This window comes from Anser cygnoides, chromosome 8, assembly GCF_040182565.1.
Source record: "Anser cygnoides isolate HZ-2024a breed goose chromosome 8, Taihu_goose_T2T_genome, whole genome shotgun sequence".
NCBI classification, from domain to species: domain Eukaryota; kingdom Metazoa; phylum Chordata; class Aves; order Anseriformes; family Anatidae; genus Anser; species Anser cygnoides.
In genome coordinates this window covers 13,919,723-13,943,940 of record NC_089880.1, presented here as the reverse complement: position 1 = coordinate 13,943,940, position 24,218 = coordinate 13,919,723, and the positions used below count along the sequence as shown (strand labels likewise).

The following is a 24,218-nucleotide window of genomic DNA, read 5'->3' as shown; positions in this document are numbered from 1 at the left end:
CCGGTCCCAAACACAGCTCCTTCAGGAGCCCGAGGTGCTGCGATCTCCGCGCAGTTCTCGCAGTCCTCGCAACACAGCTGGTGGGATTTTGGCTCTCTGTATTGCTTAAAGCGATAGACAGCTGCAAGTACTGCAAGGGGAAAGAACGCTGAACACTAGACTTGAAAACACCACCCATGTCTGAACGTGGCGGTACTCCTGCCAATCCAACACACGGGCTGCTCTACCACTAACTAGCCCCGAGTCGACCCGTCACCAGTACCTGGTAACAGTCAACCATCTCACTCTCCCCTCCCAAAAGCAGATGAGAGTATCCAAGACGTAAAGCGTGGCCACAAAGAACAACCAGATCTGAAGCTGGAAGCTATATATTCACCATACCAGTAAAGTCAGTGACACATGCAGTTACAGCCTACGGCTCACCAGTGGTGTGCAAGCAACACCACCACAGAACCAAAGAAATGTGGCAGAACACCGAACCCCTCTGGATTTACTGTGTTAAAGTCCCATTCAATGGTGAAAACCTATAGGTTGTTTGAGTATTGCTGCAGCACGTGTTCCTATGCTTAAAAAAAAGCATATTCAAAACTCCAGCTAGAGAAACCTTAGTTACATATTAGAAGTTTTCTTGTTTTTCAATATCTTGACATCCTGAACTATCAGATTAAAACAAATACATCTAGTAGCACTCAGATGTCGATCACAACTGAAACCTGTAGCTATTAGGTCACTAAGGAACAAGACAAAAGAAAAGACTCACCAATTTATATAATCTCCCCTCCCCCAGACACACATACAGCCCCCTTCATACTGCACCTGAGACACATTTCCACTGCAATTTCTGCTTTACAAAATAGGAAAAAAAAAAAAAACACAAATTAAGAGATCAGCTTGCAATTGACAGTAGTAAAAACTTGTCTTGGTGAGATATGATGAGGAAAGGGCCTCACATCTGCCCTAAGACGAAACTTCATTTGGGATTTTTTTCCTTCCTACTTCCTTTAAATTTCACGCAAAATGTTTGCCAATTACCTACTCAGATGAGCACTTCTCATTTCTTAATGGGGCTTTGTAACTTCATCAACTGAAAGAAAGTATGAAGTTCTGCAAATCAGGAAATTGTAGATGTAGGGAAGCATCAAGTCCACAGACTTTAAACGCAAGGGTGTCCCAAAAGAGGAACAGAGACAAGGAGACATCCCTTGATCCTACCCTGCACGCTTGGTATAACCACTGAGTGCGATGTTCCCATGTTGTCAGATACAGAAAATGGGTGAGCCAGTAGAGAGCTCACTTCTCCTTTTTCCAGTTTTCCAGTTAATTATGGACAGAGATGCGTCCTCACTTGGGCTGTTTTTCTTCATAGCACAGATTTGTCCAAGTCTGATTTCTTTTTTTTTTACACGAATTATCCCAAATGAACAGGACTATTGCTGAACTCCACAGATGGAAACAGATGCTGCCGTCCTCCACGCTGGCTCCACATCTCTCAGATAAATTCTGCACCTGCAGAAAAATAAATTCTGCATCGCGTGTAGCAGACATGGTAGAGGCGAGAGCAGCACTGAGTAACCACAGACCTTGCAGGAAATGGATACAGGGTGGTCTGTGGCCCTGCCTGCAAGCAGCATGGACACTTCTGTAGCGAACTTACTAAGAAATCAAAAACCCTTTTCTTAGGGAAGGAAACAAAGCCAGAGAAAAAAATGTTGCGTGCAACAGAGTTGTATGTTCTAAAATAAGTATATTTTCAAAAGTTTTGAAGGATTAAAACACTATAAACATTTTCCTCTGCCTGCACCAGACAGAAGCAGAAGACAAGCCTGTTCCATACCAGCACCAGAGGACAGGCAGAAAGAAAATGTCCCTGGCATTTTTCAGGAGCAAAGCTGTAAGGAGTTACCAGATGTGGAGATCACCACTTCGCATGTAGCCGACCAGCCAGCACATCAGTGGCATCACCCCGTGAGCAGGCTGGGTAGAGATACACAATACTTCACATTCAAGAAAAATCGCTTGGCATCTTCCCTACTAGTTCTCTCTAGATCAGGAACCTGAAACTCTGTTTCTATGCTCCAGGCCTGTGCTAAAATAAACAGAAACCAGGCTACAGTGTCCAGACCAACTTCTTTTCCTAAAGCATGAAAGCCAGAAGTGATCCTGGTGATATATTGCTTTAAGCAAAAATGTGTATTTTGGCAAAACTTTACTTAGTTGAGAGTACTCCGGCCTGCTCTTTGGCCAGTTAAAAAGGAAGCATCCAGCTGAGAGCCCACAGCTATCTCTGCTCTCTGGAAAAAACAAATCAGTTTTGGAGCAAACAGTTCTGCAAATGAAACTGCATGCGTTATTTTCAGTGGAAAAAGAAGTTTTCCTTTAAAGAGTATACACCTGCAGCATGCCTGAAGTTTGAAAGTCTGCCCAGGGACAGTAAATCCAGACAGGAGCCCTCAGGCAGAGCAGCACTCATGGGTGGCTCTGGTGAAGCTGCAGGATGGAGTCCTTGTAACAGAGATTTGGGCATCTCTGTCCTAGGACAAAGCTCTCTGTCGTGCCCAGCTCTGCCAACAAATCATGAACTTCTCTTTCCAAAACCCTGAGTGGATCAGAAGGTAAAACACCATCTGCATGTCAAGTCACTAGACAGCCCTAAGGACATCCCTAGAGCTAGAACACAAACTCAGGAACCGCCAATTCCCTCCTTTGATTCACAACCAGTGCATCCATCAGTTTAATCTTCTACTTCTCTGTCATGCCATTAAGCCTCTCTATGGCACAGAAAGGTAATGAATCTGTAGGTCAATTCCTGAAATACACACATCAAAGCTTTTGTTTATATATATATATATATATATATAACTGCCCTCAGAGTGGTTTATAGACTACTGCTTACATTCTCCTCACTCTCATGCAACCTCCAGCTGTATCACATTGTAACAGCAGAGAGGATTGTCTCAATTATCAATTACTACTTACTCCTATCACTGTTTGATAAAGTAGCACAGAGTTTAGAAACATTTGAATTCATCTCCAAGGTAAGATGCCTCAATCAGAAAAACAGGATGACCATCAGCTTCTGGCAATTCCTAGCTCTGCAAACCCTCACTTCAAGGGGCTGTGCTGCACTCAGGATATAAACTCTTGGAAAAAAATAGGAAAAGCAACTAAATACCATTTTCATTTCTCTAATGAACTCCTGGTCCAGAAAGGGAAGAAAAAAAAAAGTTTGCCAGGGCTGTATTTTTACATGTTCAAAGACAAGGGGAGGTTTCTCTCTGCCACTTACAAATTGATGTGATCATTTCCAAAACCAGGAGACCAATCAAGAACTGCATAGAGAGCAACATGCAAGAACCCTGAGACACATGCAGAAGCACTTTATTCATAAAGAGCAGGATGAACATCTGAAAGCCAGGATGCATAAACAGGAAAGCCGCAGTCCCTGAAAACAATAGGATCAGCCAGGTCACCTTTCTGGGTTTTGCCACCAATTGTTTGCCTGTACTTTTGCAGAGACTGGAGAAGTTTAACATATATGTGCCTAAGAGTGCTTTGTTCGGCTGGGGGTCCCAGCACCACCACCAGAGGACACCTTGGGAAAGTCTTCCACAAGGTATCCATTTAATAAGTGGGGAAAAGAGCTAAAAACTGGAAGTCAACACACAATGATTTATTGAACTAGTAGGTGACACCCATCACTGGTGAGCAAGAGAGGAAGGCATGATGAGCAGCTTGACTTTTCCTACTACCATTTCTACAAGAGAAGCCACATCCCCTTATGTGGCCATCCAGCTCTGGAGGACGCATGCCAGTGCAAGCAGCCAGGTGAAGACCACTCATCTCTGGATCTGCCTTTTTTTCTTAAAAAAGTTTGATTAGCTACAATGCCATAGAAAAAAAAAAAACTGAGATCTTTTTCTCTCTTTTATTTCTTTCCAACCACACAAAATAATTACATGCAAAATGTTGGGGAAAAACATTGAAAAAACTTGACAATATCCAATTGACAGTTTCATCTTTTTTAAAATAAAAAAATTAAAAAAAAGTCATACCCAGTGCGGTTGTGCCTCTGCTGCACACCAAAAGCAAAGAATGGTTGCAAAAAGATTCCCAAGCTGGTATAAAGCTGCAAGCAGGAAGCAGATCTGAAACAAGGGGGTTTGGCAGGGAAAAAAAAAAAAAAAAACACAAAGAGGAAATGGAGTCTTGTACACAAGAGGCAATGCAAACATGAAACTGAATACCAAGTTGCTGCTGAAGTTCAACCGCTTCAAGTCTCAATTTATTCCACAGAAGTGGAAAAGGCCATGAAAAAAATACTAAAAAAGTAAAAACCAAGCAACTGGAAAAAAGAACAACTAAGACCCTTTTATTCCCCCACAGCTAAGTATCTGAAGCTTTCTACACCAACCAGGCATGAAAGTTCCCTGAGAATAAGCAAGCTGCCAGCTATATTCCCAAATTTAGCACAGAAATACTGTGACCTATGACAGTGAACATTTTGTAAGTTACGACCACAAGGAGAAATAGAACTTTTAAAAAAGTCTTACAGAAGCATGATACTCACTTGAACTCCAAAAAAAGTAACAGTGTTTTCTCACCAAAAAAATCTAGTCTCCGTTAGCCTCCAGAAACATTAAAATAATTTGCCACCATTTGCAATTAATTGTTGAAGATAAGACGTAAGCATGTGCACTCCATCTGAACATAAGCCCACTTTGGCTACGCACCTCGGGAAGTCAGGATGGGGGCGATCCCCACCAGGCTGCTGTGCTGTCACGGACCTGCTGCGTCCAAGAAAATAAAGGACTTTCCCACATTTGGAATAAAGCACAACCAGTAAGTGACGCTGACCCAGTTACTTATTTTTATAAGGTCTTTTTTTACATACGCTTCTTTAGGATCGCTTTATGTTACTACAGTCATCCGCTGAACAAGGTGCTGCTGAGCCATACGGAAAAGAGCAGCCTACTCCTAACACGTAACGCAGAGTTTGGGTAAGGAAGCAAAACTAACTGTTCCTTATCAACACATACATTCTGCTGGACTGCGTCTTGAAAGTCAGTGAATCCTATTAAATCAGACTGAACATAGAGGGAATCTTAACGATAGGGGCGAGGGGTATAAAACCCCGTGCAACGCAAAGGAAGAAAGGAGCAATCGCTACATTGCAAAAACCTGAATGTCAGCAAAAAGCCTCCCTTATTCCCACAACTATATGTTCACCAGACTGGATTTTCTTTGACCATTTTAGGCAAGCTAAAAAAAAATGCAGCTTTTTACTTTTCCCTTACGTTCGCCGTGTGTCCTAATTTCTCGCAGAACTGTGGTTCCACACGAGTTACAGATGACTTTCACAGCTGTGGAGGAGACAGCTGGGTACAGAATAATATCTGGCAAGGGCTGTGCAGGCTTGAGATAAGCCTATATATCTGCTGAAGCAATCAGCAACAGCACAATAAAATCTGTGTGGTCACCGTTAGATTTCAGCGATGACAAAAGGCAGATACCAACAGCTGACGGCTACTATAAAGAAGCCAATTTCAGACTGGAGGAACAGGAAACTTCCTCCATCATTTCAGGCGCTGTTTACATTTGGAAGCTCATCTCTGCAATCGCAACAGCCAAGGCGAGGCTGCCTGTGGTTTCAGTTTGTGTTTGGGGACACAGCTCCATAGTCACTGAATCCCACCAAGCAGCTGCCCTGCCTGCCTCTCCTCCCCTTCTGAAATGCTCACCTTCCCTTTGGGGCATGCTTGGTAAAGTTTGGAGTCCTGAAAAGAATCAGTCCTGAAAAATTAAATTTTTCTAGTGCTTACAGCTACTTTGACAGGTGGTAGAGGGGTGGGAACCATAGAAACTCACTTATTTGCTTTGGTTTCCTTCCATTTTGTTCTACTCTAGGATGGATGCAAGGCGATCCAACCTTGTCTCAGTCCTCTGAGGCTGGAAGAAGCCTTCCCTTATTGGGAAGAAGGACTAAGCTGGGAGGTCTGCACCCAAGCTGCTGCCACGTCCTAGAAATGTAAATATCATTACTTGTACTTTACTTATATTTATAGTCTTGCCTGCAGAGTGATAAAACAAGGAAAAAAGGATTTTAGTAGAGGAAGAAGTTACCAAAAAGCAGTTGGTCCCTCAGATACTATCTCAGGTTCTTCTTCTGACTAGCTTTACAGCTGGTGTCCTCTTCATCACAAAAGGCAGAAGTAATTCAGAAATCCTGAGCTCTGTCTGTTATTTGGACTATTTGGTCTATGCAATGGATGGCAGCACACTGAGAAGGTAGCTTATCCAAAAGACGGTCTCCTCTTAGCACAGAAAAGCAGCTCCTCGGTGCTGGGTCAAGACGACATCAGAGAGATCTTAAAAACCCAGCACTTCTTAAAATACAGTGCCTCAGCTTCCAGCAAGCCTGTCAACACCAAAACAACAGCCCTGCCTTGAGCACTTCTATTTTTAACATTTTCCATCTGTGCACGGGACAACTATTTAATAAATCTAAGGGAAATAGAACTGAAGGAGTTGAAGGAACTTTTTCAGAGCCAGCCCAATTAACGTGAACACAAGCTGTAACCTCCAGCAGTCCAACTGCATTGCAGGGATTCCTGAACGAGCATCACGTGGCGGCCTCAGAGACAGGACAGATGCTGAAAACTGATGCCTGATCACCTGGGAGCACGACAGCAGGTGACAGAGTTGAGCCTAACACAAACCTTCCTGCATAATATGCTTGTGCGATGGAGCAAACGTCACCTGGCATGGCTGCTACGGAGAATGGGTGTTATAAGGGAGCAAGGTGATCCTAAACAGCTCGTTATTCGATAGATGCACCTAATGCCTTGAATTTTCTTTAGGATGCTGAGGACTGCGCTGTAAATGCAAGCTGTACAAGAACACCCGGAAGCCCCCGTGGCTGGCACGTGCACGCACAGACTACCTTTAGCGAACAGGCCTTAGCTTGAACCCAGCTCACGCTCAGACTGAGGACACTCTGGCCTAAAACAGTCACAAGCCTGCTGCGGCGGAAAGAAACTACGCATTGCACATCAAAAACAAAGTTTATGCAGAGGTTTCAGCCTCTCCTCCTGTCAGCAGGGAGGAAGGGCCCAGGGCCCCCAGCAGCAGCATGGCACTGGCCCCACGGCTTGAACACCCCAGCACCTTCACGCTGCTTTTCAAACCAAGCCCGTTTTGGGCAGCTTTCAAGTGTTGCTCGGACAGGAGAGAGTTGAAAGCTCACCTCCATCCCCCCCGCAAGAGAGAAGAAAGAAAAAAAAAAAGAAGTTGCACTACAAAACTCTGCCCGCACTTGCAAAGAAGCCTTTGGTAACCTGAAAGAAGAGCACTTGCTCCCGTGATTCAGGCACCACGACACGTATATATCCCTTATGTGCAGAAATGAAAGCTGTCTGGGTGTGTGCTTCATCCAAGTCCCTCACGACCCGGGAACCCAACCGCAGGACAGGCAGCTCCTGCTCCCAGCACAGTGCCTCTGGTCACGGAGCCAGGGCCTGCCCCTCAGCACCACCGGATCCTCTGCAGTGGCCTGGGCAGGAGCTGCTGCATACCCGCACAAAAATGCATAGCCCTAAGGGTTTTCTTGCTCATCTCTGTGTGGGTAGGACACATAAAGGGAGAACTCTCAGTAAAGCCCTCAGGTATGCTAAGCTCCTTTTCCATTCCTCCAGGCAGCTACAAATTAAGCAAGTAGGTGAAAGTTGCATCAGATTAAAAAAAAAAAAAAAAAAACTCTCCTTAAGACTAATGAATCCAGCTCATTTTCTGGCCCAAAGAGCATGTTTTCGCCTAAAGCCAGAAGGCACGGCCATTGTTTTTGCATCTGTATTCTACAAAGACATATCACTGTTCACTGGCTGATGCTGTTGCAAGAGCAGCTCTGCAGCTTCGTACAGGTGGCAGATGACTTGCAGGGCTGTGTCCTCCTCCAAGACAGGTTCGCCAGCCGTGCATCCCTCAGGAAGGTTTTCAAGAAAAGAAATGCTGACACAACACCAACCTGGCCAGCCTGACAGTAGTTCTGCAGGAGCTGTTTGAGCAGTTAACCCAAGGCACTGAGACACGACAGACATCTCCAGGCTGCCTGTCATTCAGCAGTTTGTTTGGCTCTGGGATGGGTGTTATCCATCAGCAGCACAGGAAGCTTTTATGGGCTTTATCTCATCCATCACTACAGGAACTCTAAGCCCATAAAAAAAAAAAGCCATTACCTTATTAATATTAAAATGAGTGTATAAATGTAATTGCATTTGGATGCACCAGCTGATACTTCAGCATTATTCATGAAAATTAGGTTTAGTTTTCGCATTGATTCATCTTAATTATGATGAACAGATTTAAAAGAGACACTATTGATCAATCCTTCGTCCCTGAATCTGCTTTCCAGAGCGTCAAACAGCTGCATAAATATCACTTTGTCCACTTATTTTAATGGATTATTAATTTTAAAAATTTGCTTATGCAAAGTCAGCTAGAACAAGCTAGGACAGCTGAATCTCAAACTAAAATGAAGATGTTTTACATAAAGTAAAACCATGTAAGAATTCTGTGTTTAAGTTAGGACACAAACATCAGTATTTTATTTATGAAAACCCTTCCCCAGAAAGGCCCTATAATCTCTCAACCTTTTTTCTAGGTTTGTCAGCTGAATGAGCTGCATCCCTGTGCAAGGCCCAAAAGAGAAATTTTAGCTTGCTCATTTCTTTCCTTTTACTGAAGTTCGAGCATCAAAAGCTCTGAGTAGCTTCACATAAACCGAAGTGCTCACTTCTGATTAGTATTATTGCAGGGCTCTTTGTAAAAAAAACTTCAGGGTGTTTCCAACATTGGCTGAAACTGGTGTAAGCTCTGTCCAGTCCCTGCTGCAGGCTGTGCATTCCCAGCGCCTCTTCCCCTTCAGCTGACACTTGCATGGCCCCAGGCACATCGCAGCAGTGATCCCACTATCTCCAAACCCACCAAAAAGGTTATCTTTCGATCAAGGCAGCCGCTAGGACTTGATGAAACAAGCTGAGAGGCTCTACCCAGGGCTGCAGAACCATACCCCCAGCCCCGGCAGAGCAGGACAAGTAGGAGCCGCAGGAGTACCTTGGTGGTACAGGGACACTGCACCTTCACCTCCTGCCTCCAAAACAAAGCGCAAGGCCACTGCGGGAACGCTGCGCAGTGTTCCTGCCCTGCAATGTGCTGTCACAGTAACTGAGTGCAGAGACAGCATAAAAGCCTCAGGACTGGGGATAGGAGGAAGGGAAAGAAATAGGTGCACAAGACAAAACGGTACAGACCGGGCAAGGAGTTGAGCAACTCATGAATGTTGTCCGTTATTCAAGCCAGAAGTGAAAGCCCAGGCTTCCTACGGAGCATCCTTTTTGTTTGTACTTAATTTTGGAGGAGCTTAACAATGATTTGCTTGTTTTTTACCTTGCTAATGTTCTTCAAAGAAGTGGCGTATGTCCTTTAGGCATGGGGACGGAAGGCGTTCCTAGAATGATGTACCAACTATTTATTGATTCATTTTTAATTGCCAATTTGGAATGACAAGTAATCTTTTCCAACTGCTCAAGAATCCTCCTCTTCCAATCTTTAAACATACTTTTCTCAGGAACGTTAAAAAAAAAAAGCACACTAAGCTAGTACTTAAATGTTCTTTCAACTACAAGTGCTCGTTTCTACTTCAAAGCAATGGTCTCTGCTACTAGAATTTAACTAGTTTATCATTAACTGTGTGATAGCTTTTGATGTTCCACTCCAAAACACCTCAAACCATCACTGCTTGTCCTGGAGGCTCAAGGCTTACCCCACTACTCAGCTTACATCTGTGAAGGCAGAAGTGGTCTTAACAGCTATCTCGAGGGGCAGGACACTTGGAAAAGCTACCAAGATGTGGTGGTTTTACTCAGGTGGGCAGCTGAACTCCACCTCAGCCGCTCTCTCACTCCCCCTCCTCAAAGGGGTAGGGGGAGAAAATACGATGCAAAGGGCTCAAGGGTTGAGATAAGGACAGGGAGATCACTCACCAATTATCGTGACAGGCAAAACAGACTCAGCGTAGGGAGATAATAAAATTTATTGGCTATTACTAACATGCTAGAGAAGAGAGAAACAAAGGAAAAAAAAACAAAAACCTTTCTCCCATCCATCCTCTTCCACCTCCTCCCCCCGAGCGGCGCAGGGGAATGGGGGCTGCAGTCAGTCCATAGCACTTCATCTCTGCCACTCCTTCATGGTCCCTCTCTGCCCCTGCTCCACGTGGGGTCCCTCCCACGGGATGCCGTCCTTCCCGAACTGATCCTGCAGGGGCTGCCCACAGGCAGCAGCTCTTCAAGAACTGCTCCCACATGGCTCCGTACCCTGGGGTCCATCCCCCAGGAGCAAACTGCTCCAGCACGGGTCCCCCACGGGCGGCAGCTCCCCCCAGACCCCCTGCTCCTGCGTGGGCTCCTCTCCACGGGCTGCAGCTCCGGCCCGGGGCCTGCTCCTGCGGGGGCTCTCCATGGGCCGCAGCCTCCTCCAGGCCACATCCACCTGCTCCACCGGGGGCTCCTCCACGGGCTGCAGCGTGGAGATCTGCTCCGTGTGGGACCCGTGGGCTGCAGGGGGACAGCCTGCTCCACCAGGGGCCTCTCCACAGGCCGCAGGGGAACTGCTGCTGCCTGCCTGGAGCACCTCCTGCCCTCCTGCTGCACTGACCTTGGGGGCTGCAGGGTTGTTTCTCACTCCTCTCTCTCCCAACTGCTGTTGCGCAGCAGGTTTTTTCCCTTTCTTAAAACTGCTCTCACAGAGGCACAAACAACATCACTTATTGGCCCAGCTCTGGCCAGCAGCAGGCCCCTTAACTAACACGGGACAGCTTCTAGATTCTTCTCACAGAAGCCATCCCTATGGCCCCCCACTACCAAAACCTTGCCACGTAAACGCACTACACAAGGACGTATTTTTTGTTTCTCTTTTAAAAATGCACAGCGAGGCAGTCATTATTTTAGACCTGACAAGACAACCCTGTGCTACAACCTGAAGCAAGAGCCACTTCTCACCCAAGGGGTGGCCAAGCATCACATACCTGATGAGCTGCCACTGTATTTAAAACACCCTTCACGGGCACTGTGCCCACTTGCCAAGCAAAACATTTTAGCAATCAATTACCTTTTCTGCATGAGTTTCCCATGACAAAAAACTGGCTTTCAGAAGTCAGCAAGAGAAGAGCAAAAGCTGACAGACCGCAACCACGTGTTTCAAGACAAGCTTGCCTCGAAGCACCCCGGGCAGCCAGCGCAACTACCTGCACAAGGCAAAGGCTTCTGCGGATGGCACACGGCCACGGACGGACGTGCTCCGCGCTCCCTTTGTGCTTTGGACTATTACCAACAGATTTCTTGAGCAAGTCGGGACACGCACCACCCCTCAGAGGGGGGGCGATGAAGAAAGTTTGCCTGTGTTGGGCTAATTACGTACAGGGAGCATAGACGTGAAAGTGAGCATGGGAGGGAGCGGAGGGTTGGTTCTTTTCACATCTGCACCCTCTGCGGGTCCGGTGGTGACACCAACTCGTTTGCTTGAGGTTTCTTCGAGCCAGGCTCTCGTGGTTTCCCCAGAGCCACGAATGGCTTCCTGCGGCCGTGCGGTGGGATGGGGCACAGGGCTGCTGGGACGGACAGCTGCGGAGGGACAAAAGCCAGGGGGCTGCCAGCACTGCCGTGAATTTCAAAGAGTCGTGCTATTTAGGCAGGCACAGTTTAAACTTTCTGGTACACAGTGCTAATGACACAGATTAACAACTCTAAACTCCATTCATTTTGCTGAACAACCTCTCTTCCCACAAACCCTTTCTATACACTGTGTAAGCACTCAATACCACTCCTGCCCATGGGATCACCCTTTCAAAACACATTTAATTCCCTCCCACTGTTTTCAAGTTAACGTAGACTTTTTAGGGGTGGGGAAGAAACAGAAAAGCTGGATTTGCGTGACAGAAAGGCTGGGGAACAGCGTCCCTCCCATCTGCCAGAGCAGCATGTTAATTTTCTACCAAGCGTTCCACAACAGAACAATGCCGCAGCCCCTGAAGTTGCAGAACAGACCGTTTGGATGACACGAAAAAGGCTATTAATTCGCAGACAAATTAACGAGGATACATACTTGGTACAAGGTTTGCAATAGGAAGAACCAAGCTTCCCTTCCTATGAAGGCTTTTGGCCCCTTCCACGCAATAGCTACTGACACTGTGTGCACAGAAATCAGAGTCACCAGCCCAGACCACACCGCTGCTGCAACAGTGCATCCAAATCCTGGGCAGTAATAAACATTAACTTGGCTAAAACGTATGGAGAGACCAGAGCCAACTACTCCAAGCACACCCAAAAAGCACACCAGTTCCTTTCCTGGTGTGATCAAGAACTTCACCTCTGCTGGTGACTGCAGTGCTCCTCAACAGCCAGTGCCGCAGCCGCATCACAGCTTCTCCAGACCGCTTTCGGACACTACTGTTAGATGCTATGAATTAGGAGCAAAATATGATTTGTCATCAAAAAGCAGGATTTTTATTGTCAGGCTTTTGCTTGTACTCACAGAGAATCAAGGCAACAAACCCGATTTGGGGAATCTTCTGAAGATCTTCCCCAACACTACCTACATAGAGAGTTGAACACATTTTCCCAGATATCTCTAAATGTATCAGTGGATACCAAATTAAATACCTTTTAATAGTCCCTTTTGGGTGACAGTTCATGAAGTTGTGCAGTCTTCACCCAAATAGAGGCTGGCGGCAGTGCCAACAGAGCACACCAACTTGGGGTATCCCGAGTTTGGGATTTCTGGCCTTTCAGCACCTCCCAAGCTGATACGGACCTATTCTTACACAGCTCCTGCACCTTACAAGGGATGGAAGTACAGGAAAGTAAGACCAGGAAGAAATCTGCAGCAGAGAAAATACCCCTTAAATTGACCAAAGCAGCTGTGTTGTAAGCAGTACTCCTGCCTGTTTGCCCTGGGTAGATGAGCGATGCAGTCTCCTCCCAGAGGCTTTCAGCCAGATGTTTGCAGTTCACACACAGTTCACAGCAGCAGGACTGGGAAGGTCTATGGTGACTCACAGTGACACATCAAACCTTCCACACAGGATGCCAATGATGGGGAATGCAGGGTCAATAAATGTTTCTTTTAAACTCATCATCTACTCAGGCAGCTTCTAGTAATTTTTTCCTCATCCAGTAGCCTCAAATCTCCAGTGTTTAGAAATTTACCCATGAAAAGAAAAATGCGTTGTTTATAACTGCCCTTTTAGGATAATAAGTGACACCAATGTAAGTATGCAAGAGAGCTGTAGTTTCAGATCTGTAGCTCTGCAAGTCATTTCATTGTTTCCTAGAGGCATTTACTACCATATGAAATATCAATCCCTCAAGAAAACCACAAGCTTCCATTCCCAACCAGAAGTCAAGGACTGGCACCGCGACAACCGACTTCAATGTTTTCAGACAGACGAATTACCAATGGATAAAAAAGCCATTCTGTGTGAGAAAGTAGCAGTGTGTACGTACAGATGTATGCAGAGTCACTCTGCTCAGGGAGCAGAAGAGCAGCGATGTGCAATGCCAGTAATTTAACCAGTTAACTCATGCCTGCAGAGCGCCAGTCGATCTGCACTGAGCATCCATCCCTTCCCAGTGCAGCGTGAAATCCCTGGAGAGTAGGAGCTGGGGGGCAGAGAGCAGGCTGGGAGGTAAAGCAGGTAGAAAGCTGCATTTCATTCAATAGGGAATGATCACGGGAGTTCGGTTTATTTAGAGTTCAAGCATTTGCATGGTGAGCAACAAATGCTTGCAAGCCCACACCTGGTCAGCTCCCACAGATGCCCAACTGTCCGAGTGCCCGGGTAATTAACCTCAGCCTCCCTGTCTTGGGGCTTGCAGTTGCTCAGGGTTTTCCAAGTCTCACAGAATCGTCCAGGTTGGAAGAGACCTCCAAGATCACCTAGTCCAACCTCTGACCTAACACTAACAAGTCCTCCACTAAACCATATCACTATGCTCTACATCTAAACATCTTTTAAAGACCTCCAGGGATGGTGACTCAACCACTTCCCTGGGCAGCCCATTCCAACGCCTAACAACCCTTTCAGTAAAGAAGTTTTTCCTAATATCCAACCTAAACCTCCCCTGGCACAACTTTAGCCCATTCCCCCTCGTCCTGTCACCAGGCACGTGGGAGAACAGACCAACCCCTACCTTGCTACAGCCTCCTTTAAGGTACCTGTAGAGAGCGATAAGGTCGCCCCTGAGCCTCCTCCAGGCTGAACAAGCCCAGCTTCCTCAACCTCTCCTCATAAGACTTGTTCTCCAGACCCCTCACCAGCTTCGTTGCCCTTCTCTGGACTCGCTCGAGCACCTCAATGTTCCTCCTGTAGCGAGGGGCCTAGCGTCTCCTCACTCCATGCTTTTTACATCTTCTTCATAACCCTCCACACATGCTGGGAATCAACAGTGAAAAGAGATGAGGTTTTATGACGAAATGATGACTAAAGAACGTTAGGGCATTCAACTATGGTGAACTCAGAGCATCCTAGGGGTGAGGAATCCCCACAAATTACACAGCCCATGAACATCAGCACCAGGGAAATGGGAGCAGGAGGGAAGCGAAGCCCAGGCACGTTGCAAGGAGCTGAGGAAAAGAAAAGCAAGCCAGGGGCAGATACAGGAGAGGGGCCAGAAAACACAAGAGTGAAGCCAACAGGGGGTCAAGCAAGAAGATCAGAGAAACCACATTTGGTTGAATCATTGGATCATTCACAACTTCCATTAAGCAAGTGACTCAGCACTGCAAAACTGCATGCAGTACGCTCCTCAAGCCAGGCCAGCGGGAGCCAGGAGACCCACCAAGGAACCCGGAGAAGGTCCCAAAGCACAGGAGACACCAAAGCAGTGGCAGGGAGGCATCAGCACCAGAACCAGAGCAGGGAGAGCTGGACTACACCGTGCACAGCAACGGCTGCAGCCAGGAGGCAGTACCGGCTCCAGGAGATGCAGATATGCAGGATACCCACAAATAAACTACGCTCGGGAGCTCAAAGGCAGCGGCGTGGCCTCTCCAGGGCTCATCCCCCAGGACTGGCTGCACAGCCCGGCTCGCCGCAGGGGACTGTCGGGAAGAACATCCCACACGAAATCCCATAGGATGGGACATGCAGAGGACTGCAGATGAAAGGACTATAAATAACCAACATAATCGGAAACGGACCACAGAAGTCCCTGGACAAGAAAGATTTCTTTTCACTTAGTTAAGCAATCTTACTTAATGCTAAGATACCAAGAAGCATTTTTTCCAGAAGGGAATGATTTGTCATTCCATTAATCCCAGTAAGAGATAGTACCAACACAAACGGAGCATTTAGTTTACAGCATAAGAAAGTATCATGAAAAGGAACTGCTTATCCCTCTTGAAGACAGAGGTTCAATACAGCCATTTCCTTAAAGCCCCTAGAGAGACGTTATCTTTGAATTAAAAGAGTTGCTTTCCAAAACTATATACATTGAAGCAAAATGTACACGGAAAGGAAAGAAAATCCTTTTTACCAACAAATCCGCTCAGGATCCCTGGCACTTTTTCCCCCTCAGAAATAACCCAGCCCACGTGCCAGGTGCTCACCATGGCAGAACCAGGCCTTTTCTGGTGCCCAAGGAGGCTGAACTATAAAGCAGACCTTGAAAAGATAAATCACAAGATGAAAGCAATTTGCTGAGAACTGGACTGCTGCCAACTCGAGACTTTGCCGAGCTCACTCAGCCCCGGAACAGGGGAGAGAACAAACGCTGCAGACAAACCACGCGGCCACGCGCACACCGTCCGCTTAGACACAGAGGGGCCACGGAACACCAATCCCTGTTATCAAGCAGATTTTGATGTGCCGTGGAATTCAGGTGTTTTGTTTTTAAAAGATTCCCAAGATGTAGCTGGCCTTTCTGTCGAGAAGGGCCGAGCCCCCCTTCCAGCTCAGCCCGCCTAACGCCAGCTCTGCACCCAGCCCTTCCCTCAAGAGCATCCCAAGCCCCTGACGCTGAATTGGAGGATTCCTTTGCTGCCCTCCCAGAAAATGTGGCACGCAACGCAAAGCAAAGCCAGATAAACTGTTCTCCAAGCACTTCTCTCTGCAACAAAGACAAGAACATTACTGAGAGCTGATCCACAAATCCACAAACCCCGTGTCTTTGCAAGATCTCAATATACCACCTCTACAAACAGCTCATAAACCTTCCCCTTCCTCCACAAAAACAACCATGCCCCAAAACAAATGCACAGATAAACCCTAAAGCTATCTGGAATTCTGCCTCCTATACACAAGATAATACTGGCTTACCTACACACAAAAAAATCCTATAATAGTTTTTGGATACTATTTCTGAAAGAGGAAATTTTGAAATTCTCCATTAGTGAACACAGCTGTGTTGTGTCAGAACTGCAGGCATGATTACCACTGGAAACTTCTCTTTGATGACTATCACATTGGAATATCTGAAACAAGTAGAAGCATGGAAACCAGAAGAGCTTTGCCACCCAGTTTCAAAACAAAATGCTGAAGATCACTGAATAATACATAGGGGGGTTGGGGTTTTGTTTTTTAAGTCATCTCTCGAGTAGGGCTGGACCAGCAGAAGAGATTAAAGACTGAGGTTGGGTGGTTTGTGTTTAACTTAAATAAAATTTCCTTACCGTTTCTGTTCCTTTTTGCACTTGAAGAGTCTCCACCGCTGTAGGAGCTTCTGTAGAGGGAAGAGTCTGAGAACTTGCGATGGCCTCCCTCGGAAGCACGCGGTGCCTCCCGTGAAGGCTCACGGCACGGTACCAGCCCGTACCTGCGGCCTGGCAGGCTGTGGAAGGCAGCCTCACCCCCACGGCCCCGGCCCTGTTTGACAGCCGTACGCTTCTGCAGGCGGCAGCTCTCTAATCTCACAGCACAAAGGGTGTGCTGAGCGCCCGGCCAGAGCGCTCGTCGGTGCTGATGGGATGGCCAACGCTGCCCTCGCACGAGCACGTTGCTAGAAAGAAGTCGCTCTGGCGGCAGCAGAACGGGGACGGGCCCCTCTCACACGCACCCGAGAGCGGTCGGTCGCATTCAGCGTGCAGACAACGCACAGCAAACATGGTCAAATAACGCACCTGCTTTCACAGGCACGCAGGGGAGACGAACAACAACGCGCCCTCTCAAACCCACGCCGCTCACAGGCTGCCACGGGCCGACAAACCGACCCCAAGTCCATCCTCAGGGAAGGCCTTTGCCTTAAGCTGCCCAAATATCGCTGCGAGTCTGGAACAGAGCTAGTAGTGCCACAGGTCCTCGACACAGGCACCCACGCTTGTCCTTCACCTACGGCCAGCGAAGCTTCCCTGGGCACACCGTGCCCGGGCCAAAACCAGACTTGTGCTGCGGGACAGCCGAGGCCGCCCAGCTCCTGCAGCTTACGGGCCGGTTACAGAGCTCGTGTTATTTTCTGAACCAACTTTAAAACGCATTGTGGTAGCCACTAATAAGCAAGACTCGATGAAGAAGAGACACGTAAGCGTAGGCTGAACTGATTTTATCCCACATCCCAGCTAAGGCACAGGTAGACAGCAGCCAGCCCGCACAGGAGCTACCACAGCACTAGCAGCAGCAGCAGTCGATGCACCAGGACCCCAAGGACACAAACGGTACCAGCACCACCCTTGCAAGTGCTGCACGATGAAGGACGTCAATGCTACGCTCTTTATGCTGCAGTTTTAAGTATTACGGTAAACTAGAGGTTGCAGATCAGTGTCATTCTTCATTTCCATGAGAAGCAGCGGCCCGAGATTTTCGCTTGCAGCCCTGCCAAGGCCAAGCCAGCTCCCTGGAGCTTTGGGCTGCAAATCAAATGCTACTGAGCAAACCAGAAATTTTTCAGTAAGCTCAGCAAACAATAGTTTCCAAGATTTAAAACTACAAAAACATCTATGTGTCTGTGTCAAAACTGGTGATTAATCCTTCCAGCAATTCAGGGCCAGCACCACAAATAGCAGCTATTTCTGCTGCAAAAACACCACCCAATCGCAACTCGCTCCATCCCCTAAAATAAGCGCTCTGCCATGTATAGTATTCCCAAATGCCTCAGTGCCATCAGCATCCCAAGGACAGAGGAATTGGAGAAAACTTTGGAATTTAAAGAGTATGTGAGAAGCGATAAAGAGCTTTAAAGCTACTTTATATAACCGCACCGAACAACTGCTGGCCATTAAAAAAACTGATCTCTTAACTACTCATGTTGAAACCTGCAAAATGTAAATCAAGCCTTTGTGAGGCCAACTAAAATAGAGTCCCCTCAGGGCCCTGCAAATACCACAGAGAAGGCACTGAAGCACTGGGCAAGCCATTCCCAGCCCGGGTCCAACAACGTCTCCCGAGGATTTCCCAACAAATTGCACTGCTAGGGTGCTGTGCTCGGCGCAGAGGACTCTTCCAGATTAAATGGCTTGCACGATAAGAAGCCTTTACTGACGGAAGATTACAGATGCAGGATAAAGCCGTTACAGAAGGAAATGCAGGTCAGGAACTGAGCTCCTTAGCCTGTCCCCCTCCATGCTCAGCTGTTTGGGAATAACCAACACTGCGCTGGGTGAGCCGGCTTGAGTAGGCTCTCACCAGGGCAGTGAGAGCATCCCCTAAAAGCCCTGATTTGAAAGGCAAAACTAGTAACTGAGGAGGAGCTCAGGCTGGAGTCGCAGTGTACTTGTGCACTCACAACCCCATGGTGTCAACATAAGTGCTAGGAACACTCTGCCAATGAATCAATCACCATTTCTCAGGGTTTAGTTTTAACTACTTATGCAAACCTTTACGCGCCAACAACCCACTTGCTCGATTTAGTTCCATGGCTGTTTCCTAGGAAGGCAGCACCCAAACACCCTGCAAGGTTTTAACAGGACAACCTGTGGCAACTGCTTGCTTCCCAGCTGCATAAACCAAATACTTGAGTTAGGGCATGTTTTGTAGCCCTTCCTTTAAAAAAAAAAAAAGCTGCCTTTCTGTGCTTAAAAAAAAAATCTATTCTGCTACAAACAACTGGCGAATCAAACTGAAGCTGAACATAAAAACTGGCATCTTGCCTGGGTTTCCTCGCAAATGCCTTCAAATGGCAGTCATGCCCCAAAGTACGCTTCGCAGGCAGAGTATATATAACCAAGCATCGTTACTCTCCTCACAGCCAAATAAAGGACTGAGCGGTTAGAAAAGGGGGAGGTGAAGGAGCCTCACAGCCCGTTTCTCCTAACAGCCAGGGGCTTTAACGAGTTTTTCTTTATCTTACATTGACAAGATGCCGACCGTCGTGGTGAGGGGTGCTTACAGGCCAGCCTGCAGCACGGATTTCGGAAGAATCCATGAGCAGCAGGGCTCAGCTCTAACCGCGACCCAGCCCCACAAACACAGCTGACGTGTTTGTTACAACAGACGGCGCCGAGGAAGAGAGGACAGAAGCAGGGCTGCTCTCAGCAGAGCCACCGGTGTGCCGAGGATGGACGCTGCCTCTTCGTCTGAGGAACAAAATGCTGGGATCCCAGCAGCTGGAACCAAGCCTTTGCCAGCACCGGGAATACTCCATGCTTTTTCTTGTCCTCTTCTTCCAGTCTTTAAAGCTTTACCCCAAGGCTTTGTTTTGCTGTATGAGGGGTCTAACCAGCAAAGCTGTGCTAAAACATGCACACAAAGTGCTGGGGAGTTGCCAGGACTGTCCCAGTGCTGCAAGCAGAAGTGAACGGCACAGGCTGTAAAAATGATGGGACTCTCTGACTTCAGAAACAAGCAAAGACAACTAACTGCATATCGCAGCATCTCAGCTTCCACGTTCTGCTTAAAAGCAGTCATCACTTCCCCAAAGTCCCTTATTCTTGGAAGGCATGGGAACAAGGGGGGAGGGTGGCACTGGAAAAAAGAAAGATTACTTTGGGCAAGTCTCAAATAGAAAGAACTCAGCCTTAGGAGCTGGCAGCTGGGGGAAGCAAGGGGATGTTTTTAAGAAAAGCAGACGGGAAGGACATGGCGGTGTGCTCCCGCTCTCACCCATCAGCTCGCTCACACGCGAACCAGAGCCACGCTCACTTCTCCAGAGCTCTCGGGGGAAGGCTCTTACTTGGAGGGCCTTGGTGCTCTCTCATACAAAGGGAAGAAGCGTTTATGACTGCTGATAGCCATTTCTAGAAGGGGTGGTAATTTCCCCTCTCTTCTGTGAGCATCGTAACTTTTGGGCTGAGACCTCCTGTCCACACACACCTGCAACTTAATAATGCTGATCCACACTGTATTTTCTGCACCAAGCTGTTTGCTAGCATCTAATTCCCAAGCTAAGGTTTTTAAACTTGAAGTGTAAATTCTTAGAATTTCCAAAGAAGTTACAAGCCCCAACAGCCCACTTTCACATGTTGACAACAGACTTGCGTTTCTTATTTGCCTTCTGCCGTGGCCCTCGGAAACATTACCCTGCTCTATACAGGCCGAACATCATTGTACATTAATCAAGACATCCCAAGGCGCCAAAAACTCAGCGCAGGTCAGCATTCGCAAGCTGGAGGCGCAGAGGGGATGCTGCCAGCCCTGACGGGGCGCACAGCAGTGCTGAGCAGCCAGGACAGCAATGCTTTCAGGAGTAAAAGCGGCTGCAGAATCAAGCGGGTCCTTGGAGCTTGTGCAGAACCAGATGTGTAAGAGGGCTTCATGCCCCCAAACGCCTCACAAAACCATACAACACCACTTGCATAAGTAGCTTAACACTTTGCTATTAAGTCTTCTTAAAATTAACTCCTGCCGCCATCATGCCCAGAGCAAGCATCTCACAGTTGGACAGGCAGCTTCCTCTCAAAACAAACCCGAAATCCAGGTGATTGACAGAGACCACATTGCAGTGCCACAATATTAACTTGCCAGCGATGTTTTAAAGGTGGTGTTTTCATGAAAGACACGAGCACACTTCTTCAAAGCCCAGGACACAGCGCATTGTTTGTTCCAGTATGTTAGAAAAGCGGATTGTTTTTCAAAGTATATGTATATATATATACACACACACAGCTGCACAGGATCAAATACAGCAGTAATATAGATAAGCCCATAAACTAAGGTTTACCTTGATAATAAGGGGTTATGATGATGTTCAATTAATAAATGAAATCAAATCTTAGCTTACTGCTTTCTCCAGTGATGAGAATAACGATTCCCGATGTACAAAAAAATAAGAAATAACGCAGAAGAGGAGGTGTTCCTGCCTGCCCTAACCCAGGCATCGACGGTGTGTTCATCCCAGAGCCCCCAGCGCGAGGCCCCGCTGCAGCACAGGGGCTCTGCAGGTGGCTGCAGCCAGCAGCGCCGCTGCCGCGAGCGCCCACGGATCGCCCCCGTCGCACCCCGCGCGGGAGCGTGCCAGCCGGCCACCCAAGGGTCCCGCAGCCCAGCGCCCGCCTCCCCGGCCCCAAACACAGCTTCGTGCAGGGGGAGCCGAGGCGCATCGCGATGCTCGGGCTCTGCGCTTCGACACGGGCTCTGCGGCGACGGCTGCACGCGGAACCCCCGGGTCCGTACGGTCACCCTGGGCTAATTACCCCGGGGCGATTACCCCCGAGGGGCTAATTGCCCCCGAGGGCAGCGCGGGGGGGGGCGCCCGGCTCCGCCGCGGCCTTACCCAGGTGCAGGGTGAGGTTGACGGCGGCGGGGTGCTGCACGCCGGCCAGCATGCTCTGGCTCTGCCACCAGGTGGTGTCGGCCTGGCTGTTGTAGTCGGTGAGGAAGGCGGCGCCGTGCCGCAGGTGGGGCTGGGCGGCGTCGCAGAGGTGGCACGACTGGGTGACGCCGGTGACGCCGGTCTGCACGCAGTACTCCTCGGCCGGCGACCCGCACGTGTTGGTGGCCACCACCGTGGCGTTGAAGGCGGCGTTGACGAACTCGGGCATGCAGCGCTGCGGCCGCCCGCTCCGCTCCTCCGCGCACTCGTCCATGGCGGCGCCGCAGCCGCGGGGCAGCGCCAGAGCCGCCAGCGCCGCCAGCACCAGCGGCAGCGCCCGGCGCCCGCCGCCGCGCATGGCGGCGGGGCTGGGGCGGAGGGGGCCGGGGGGCGGCGGGGGCTCGCTGGGGCCGCCGCGCAGCTCCGAGCCGCCGACTCGCGCCCTGCTCCCGCTGCGGGCTGGGCCGGGCCGCGCCGCGCCGCCGGGCGGAGCCGGGCGCGCTGCCGAGGGGCGGGCGGGCGGCGCGGGGCAGGCCGGGAGCTGCCCCCGGCCGCCATGGCCCGGCCCGGCCCCGCCGCTGGAATGCGGGGGGGGGGGAGGGCGGGGGCGGCCGCTGAGGGGAGGCGGAGGGCGGGGAGCCGGGGCTCGGCGCCCTGCCGGTGCCGCTGGGCGAGGGGCTCCGAGCAGCCGGGCCGTCGCCAGGCTGGGGGTCCCGAGCGGGAGGAGAGGTCCTGCTGACGGGGGGACGGGGTCGGTTAGGCTGGGAAGCACCTGAGAGAGCACCAAGTCCAAGCGGGCGCTTGGTTCTTTCCATCGAAACCCAATTCGTCCTCTTGGCCGCGATTTCTCCTCTGAGACGCGCGTTTATAATACCCCAGCGGAGCGATGCAGCCACGTTTTGTTCACCAAGCTTGCGCTGATCTCACCAAAATCAGAATTGCATCTCTGTGAGCCTGGGCTGTGCTCGCTCTTCAGCGCCTTACCTGCTGAAACAGTCCGTCAAAGCTTTGAGTCTATCAAAGCATCCCAGTGCATTCCCCAAAAATACATTTCTTTTGCAACACACAAAAATAAATAAAATACTCTTCCCACTTAGCTGTTTGAGCTCACATAAATGAAGCAGATTTTAAGTGAAGTTACCGATTACCAACTTCATGTATGAAACTGCACAATTCCTTTTCCATGGAAAAGGCTCCATGTTTTCAGGGCTTACAACCAAAATCTGTTTCATTTAGGCATTGGGAAACCCGTCACTGCTGCCAGTTTACTGACCCAGACTCGAATCTGAAAGGGAAGTTGTCACAAGTAGTAATTGTGGAGTCGGTATTTAGCTGGTGCTGATCGAGCAGAAGGACAGCCCAGGTAACTTCTCTAACTTTCCAATGCTTACAGAGTGAATAACAGCAACAATACCTCGGTCAATAAATCCTTATGACTGGAAAATCCCACGAAGTAGAGTGAGTCATCCTGTGTGGGAGGAGTTGCCTGGAAGGAAGGAAGGACTGTTAAATAGATAGGACTTCAGTCTGGGCACAACAACAAAACTTAACGGGTAACCATCAAAAAAGAACAAATAATATTTGTGCATAATGTTGGTAACTGTGCTGGGCTTACACAGCATGGGGATAAATGAAAGAACGGTGAAAAAATGACATGGCTGCTTCTTTGGAAGCAGGTTCAAGTATTCAAGCACTTATTGCCCCAAATTGCACTCACTGCAATGATATCAAGGCTCAGAAAAACATGCTCTATATTTAGCCAAGAGGTGGTCAGGAAAAAATGTATAAAGACAACTGTAAAAATTGGCACTTTAATACTTTAATTCTTCTTTGAGGTACTCAGATCACATTAAATGAATGAGAGCAAGAGGGGAGAGAGTAAGAACAAAGAGAAGAAATGTGAAAAAGCAAAAGCATCATAAGAACCTGAGACGAAACAGCCTTCTGTATAATAGCACCACTTGCAGGAAATAGAAGAAGAAAATGGCTATTTTCTTTCCATTTGATCAACAACAACAAAATTGCAACAAGGTGTTGTACACCCACAAGCAGTTTGAAATAAATTAGAAGCACAGTTAATCTCTATCCTTCCACAGCAGCTCAAGCAAAACACTAACACACCTATATGAAGAGCCTTTTTACTTTTCTGCAAGGAACAGATGAGGCATGCTTGTCTTGCAGAATTAAATTAAGTAGATACATTTGACCCATTTGGGGTTATAAAGTCCAGAATGTTTCTAGTAAGCATCACAGGACAACACGTATTTTAAGTTTTGGTCTTCCCATACTCATTTATCATCATTACTTGTTCATGCAAAAAAAAATGCATACACTACGGAAAACAAGTTTTAGACTGTCAAAGCTGAGCCTGGTTGCTCCATGGGTCTCAATTATTAAAACAGGTTGTTAAAAGTTATCCCCACAAAGAAAAACAACGAGCACGCACTACTACATTTAGGATCCCCAGATGAAAACTGCTCAACACCT

General features: G+C 48.3%; 1 protein-coding gene across 1 annotated transcript in view; it reads right to left on the bottom strand.

The window, feature by feature from the left end:
• Positions 1-22,186, bottom strand: part of LAMC1 (laminin subunit gamma 1) — a 63,776-nt gene extending 41,590 nt beyond the window's left edge. Inside the window, exon 1 of the mRNA XM_048073360.2 lies at positions 21,693-22,186. Within this exon, the coding sequence (XP_047929317.2) occupies positions 21,693-22,089 (397 nt within the window). The 5' untranslated portion in view covers positions 22,090-22,186. The remainder of the gene's footprint in view (positions 1-21,692) is intronic.
• Positions 22,187-24,218: the final 2,032 nt, after the last annotated feature.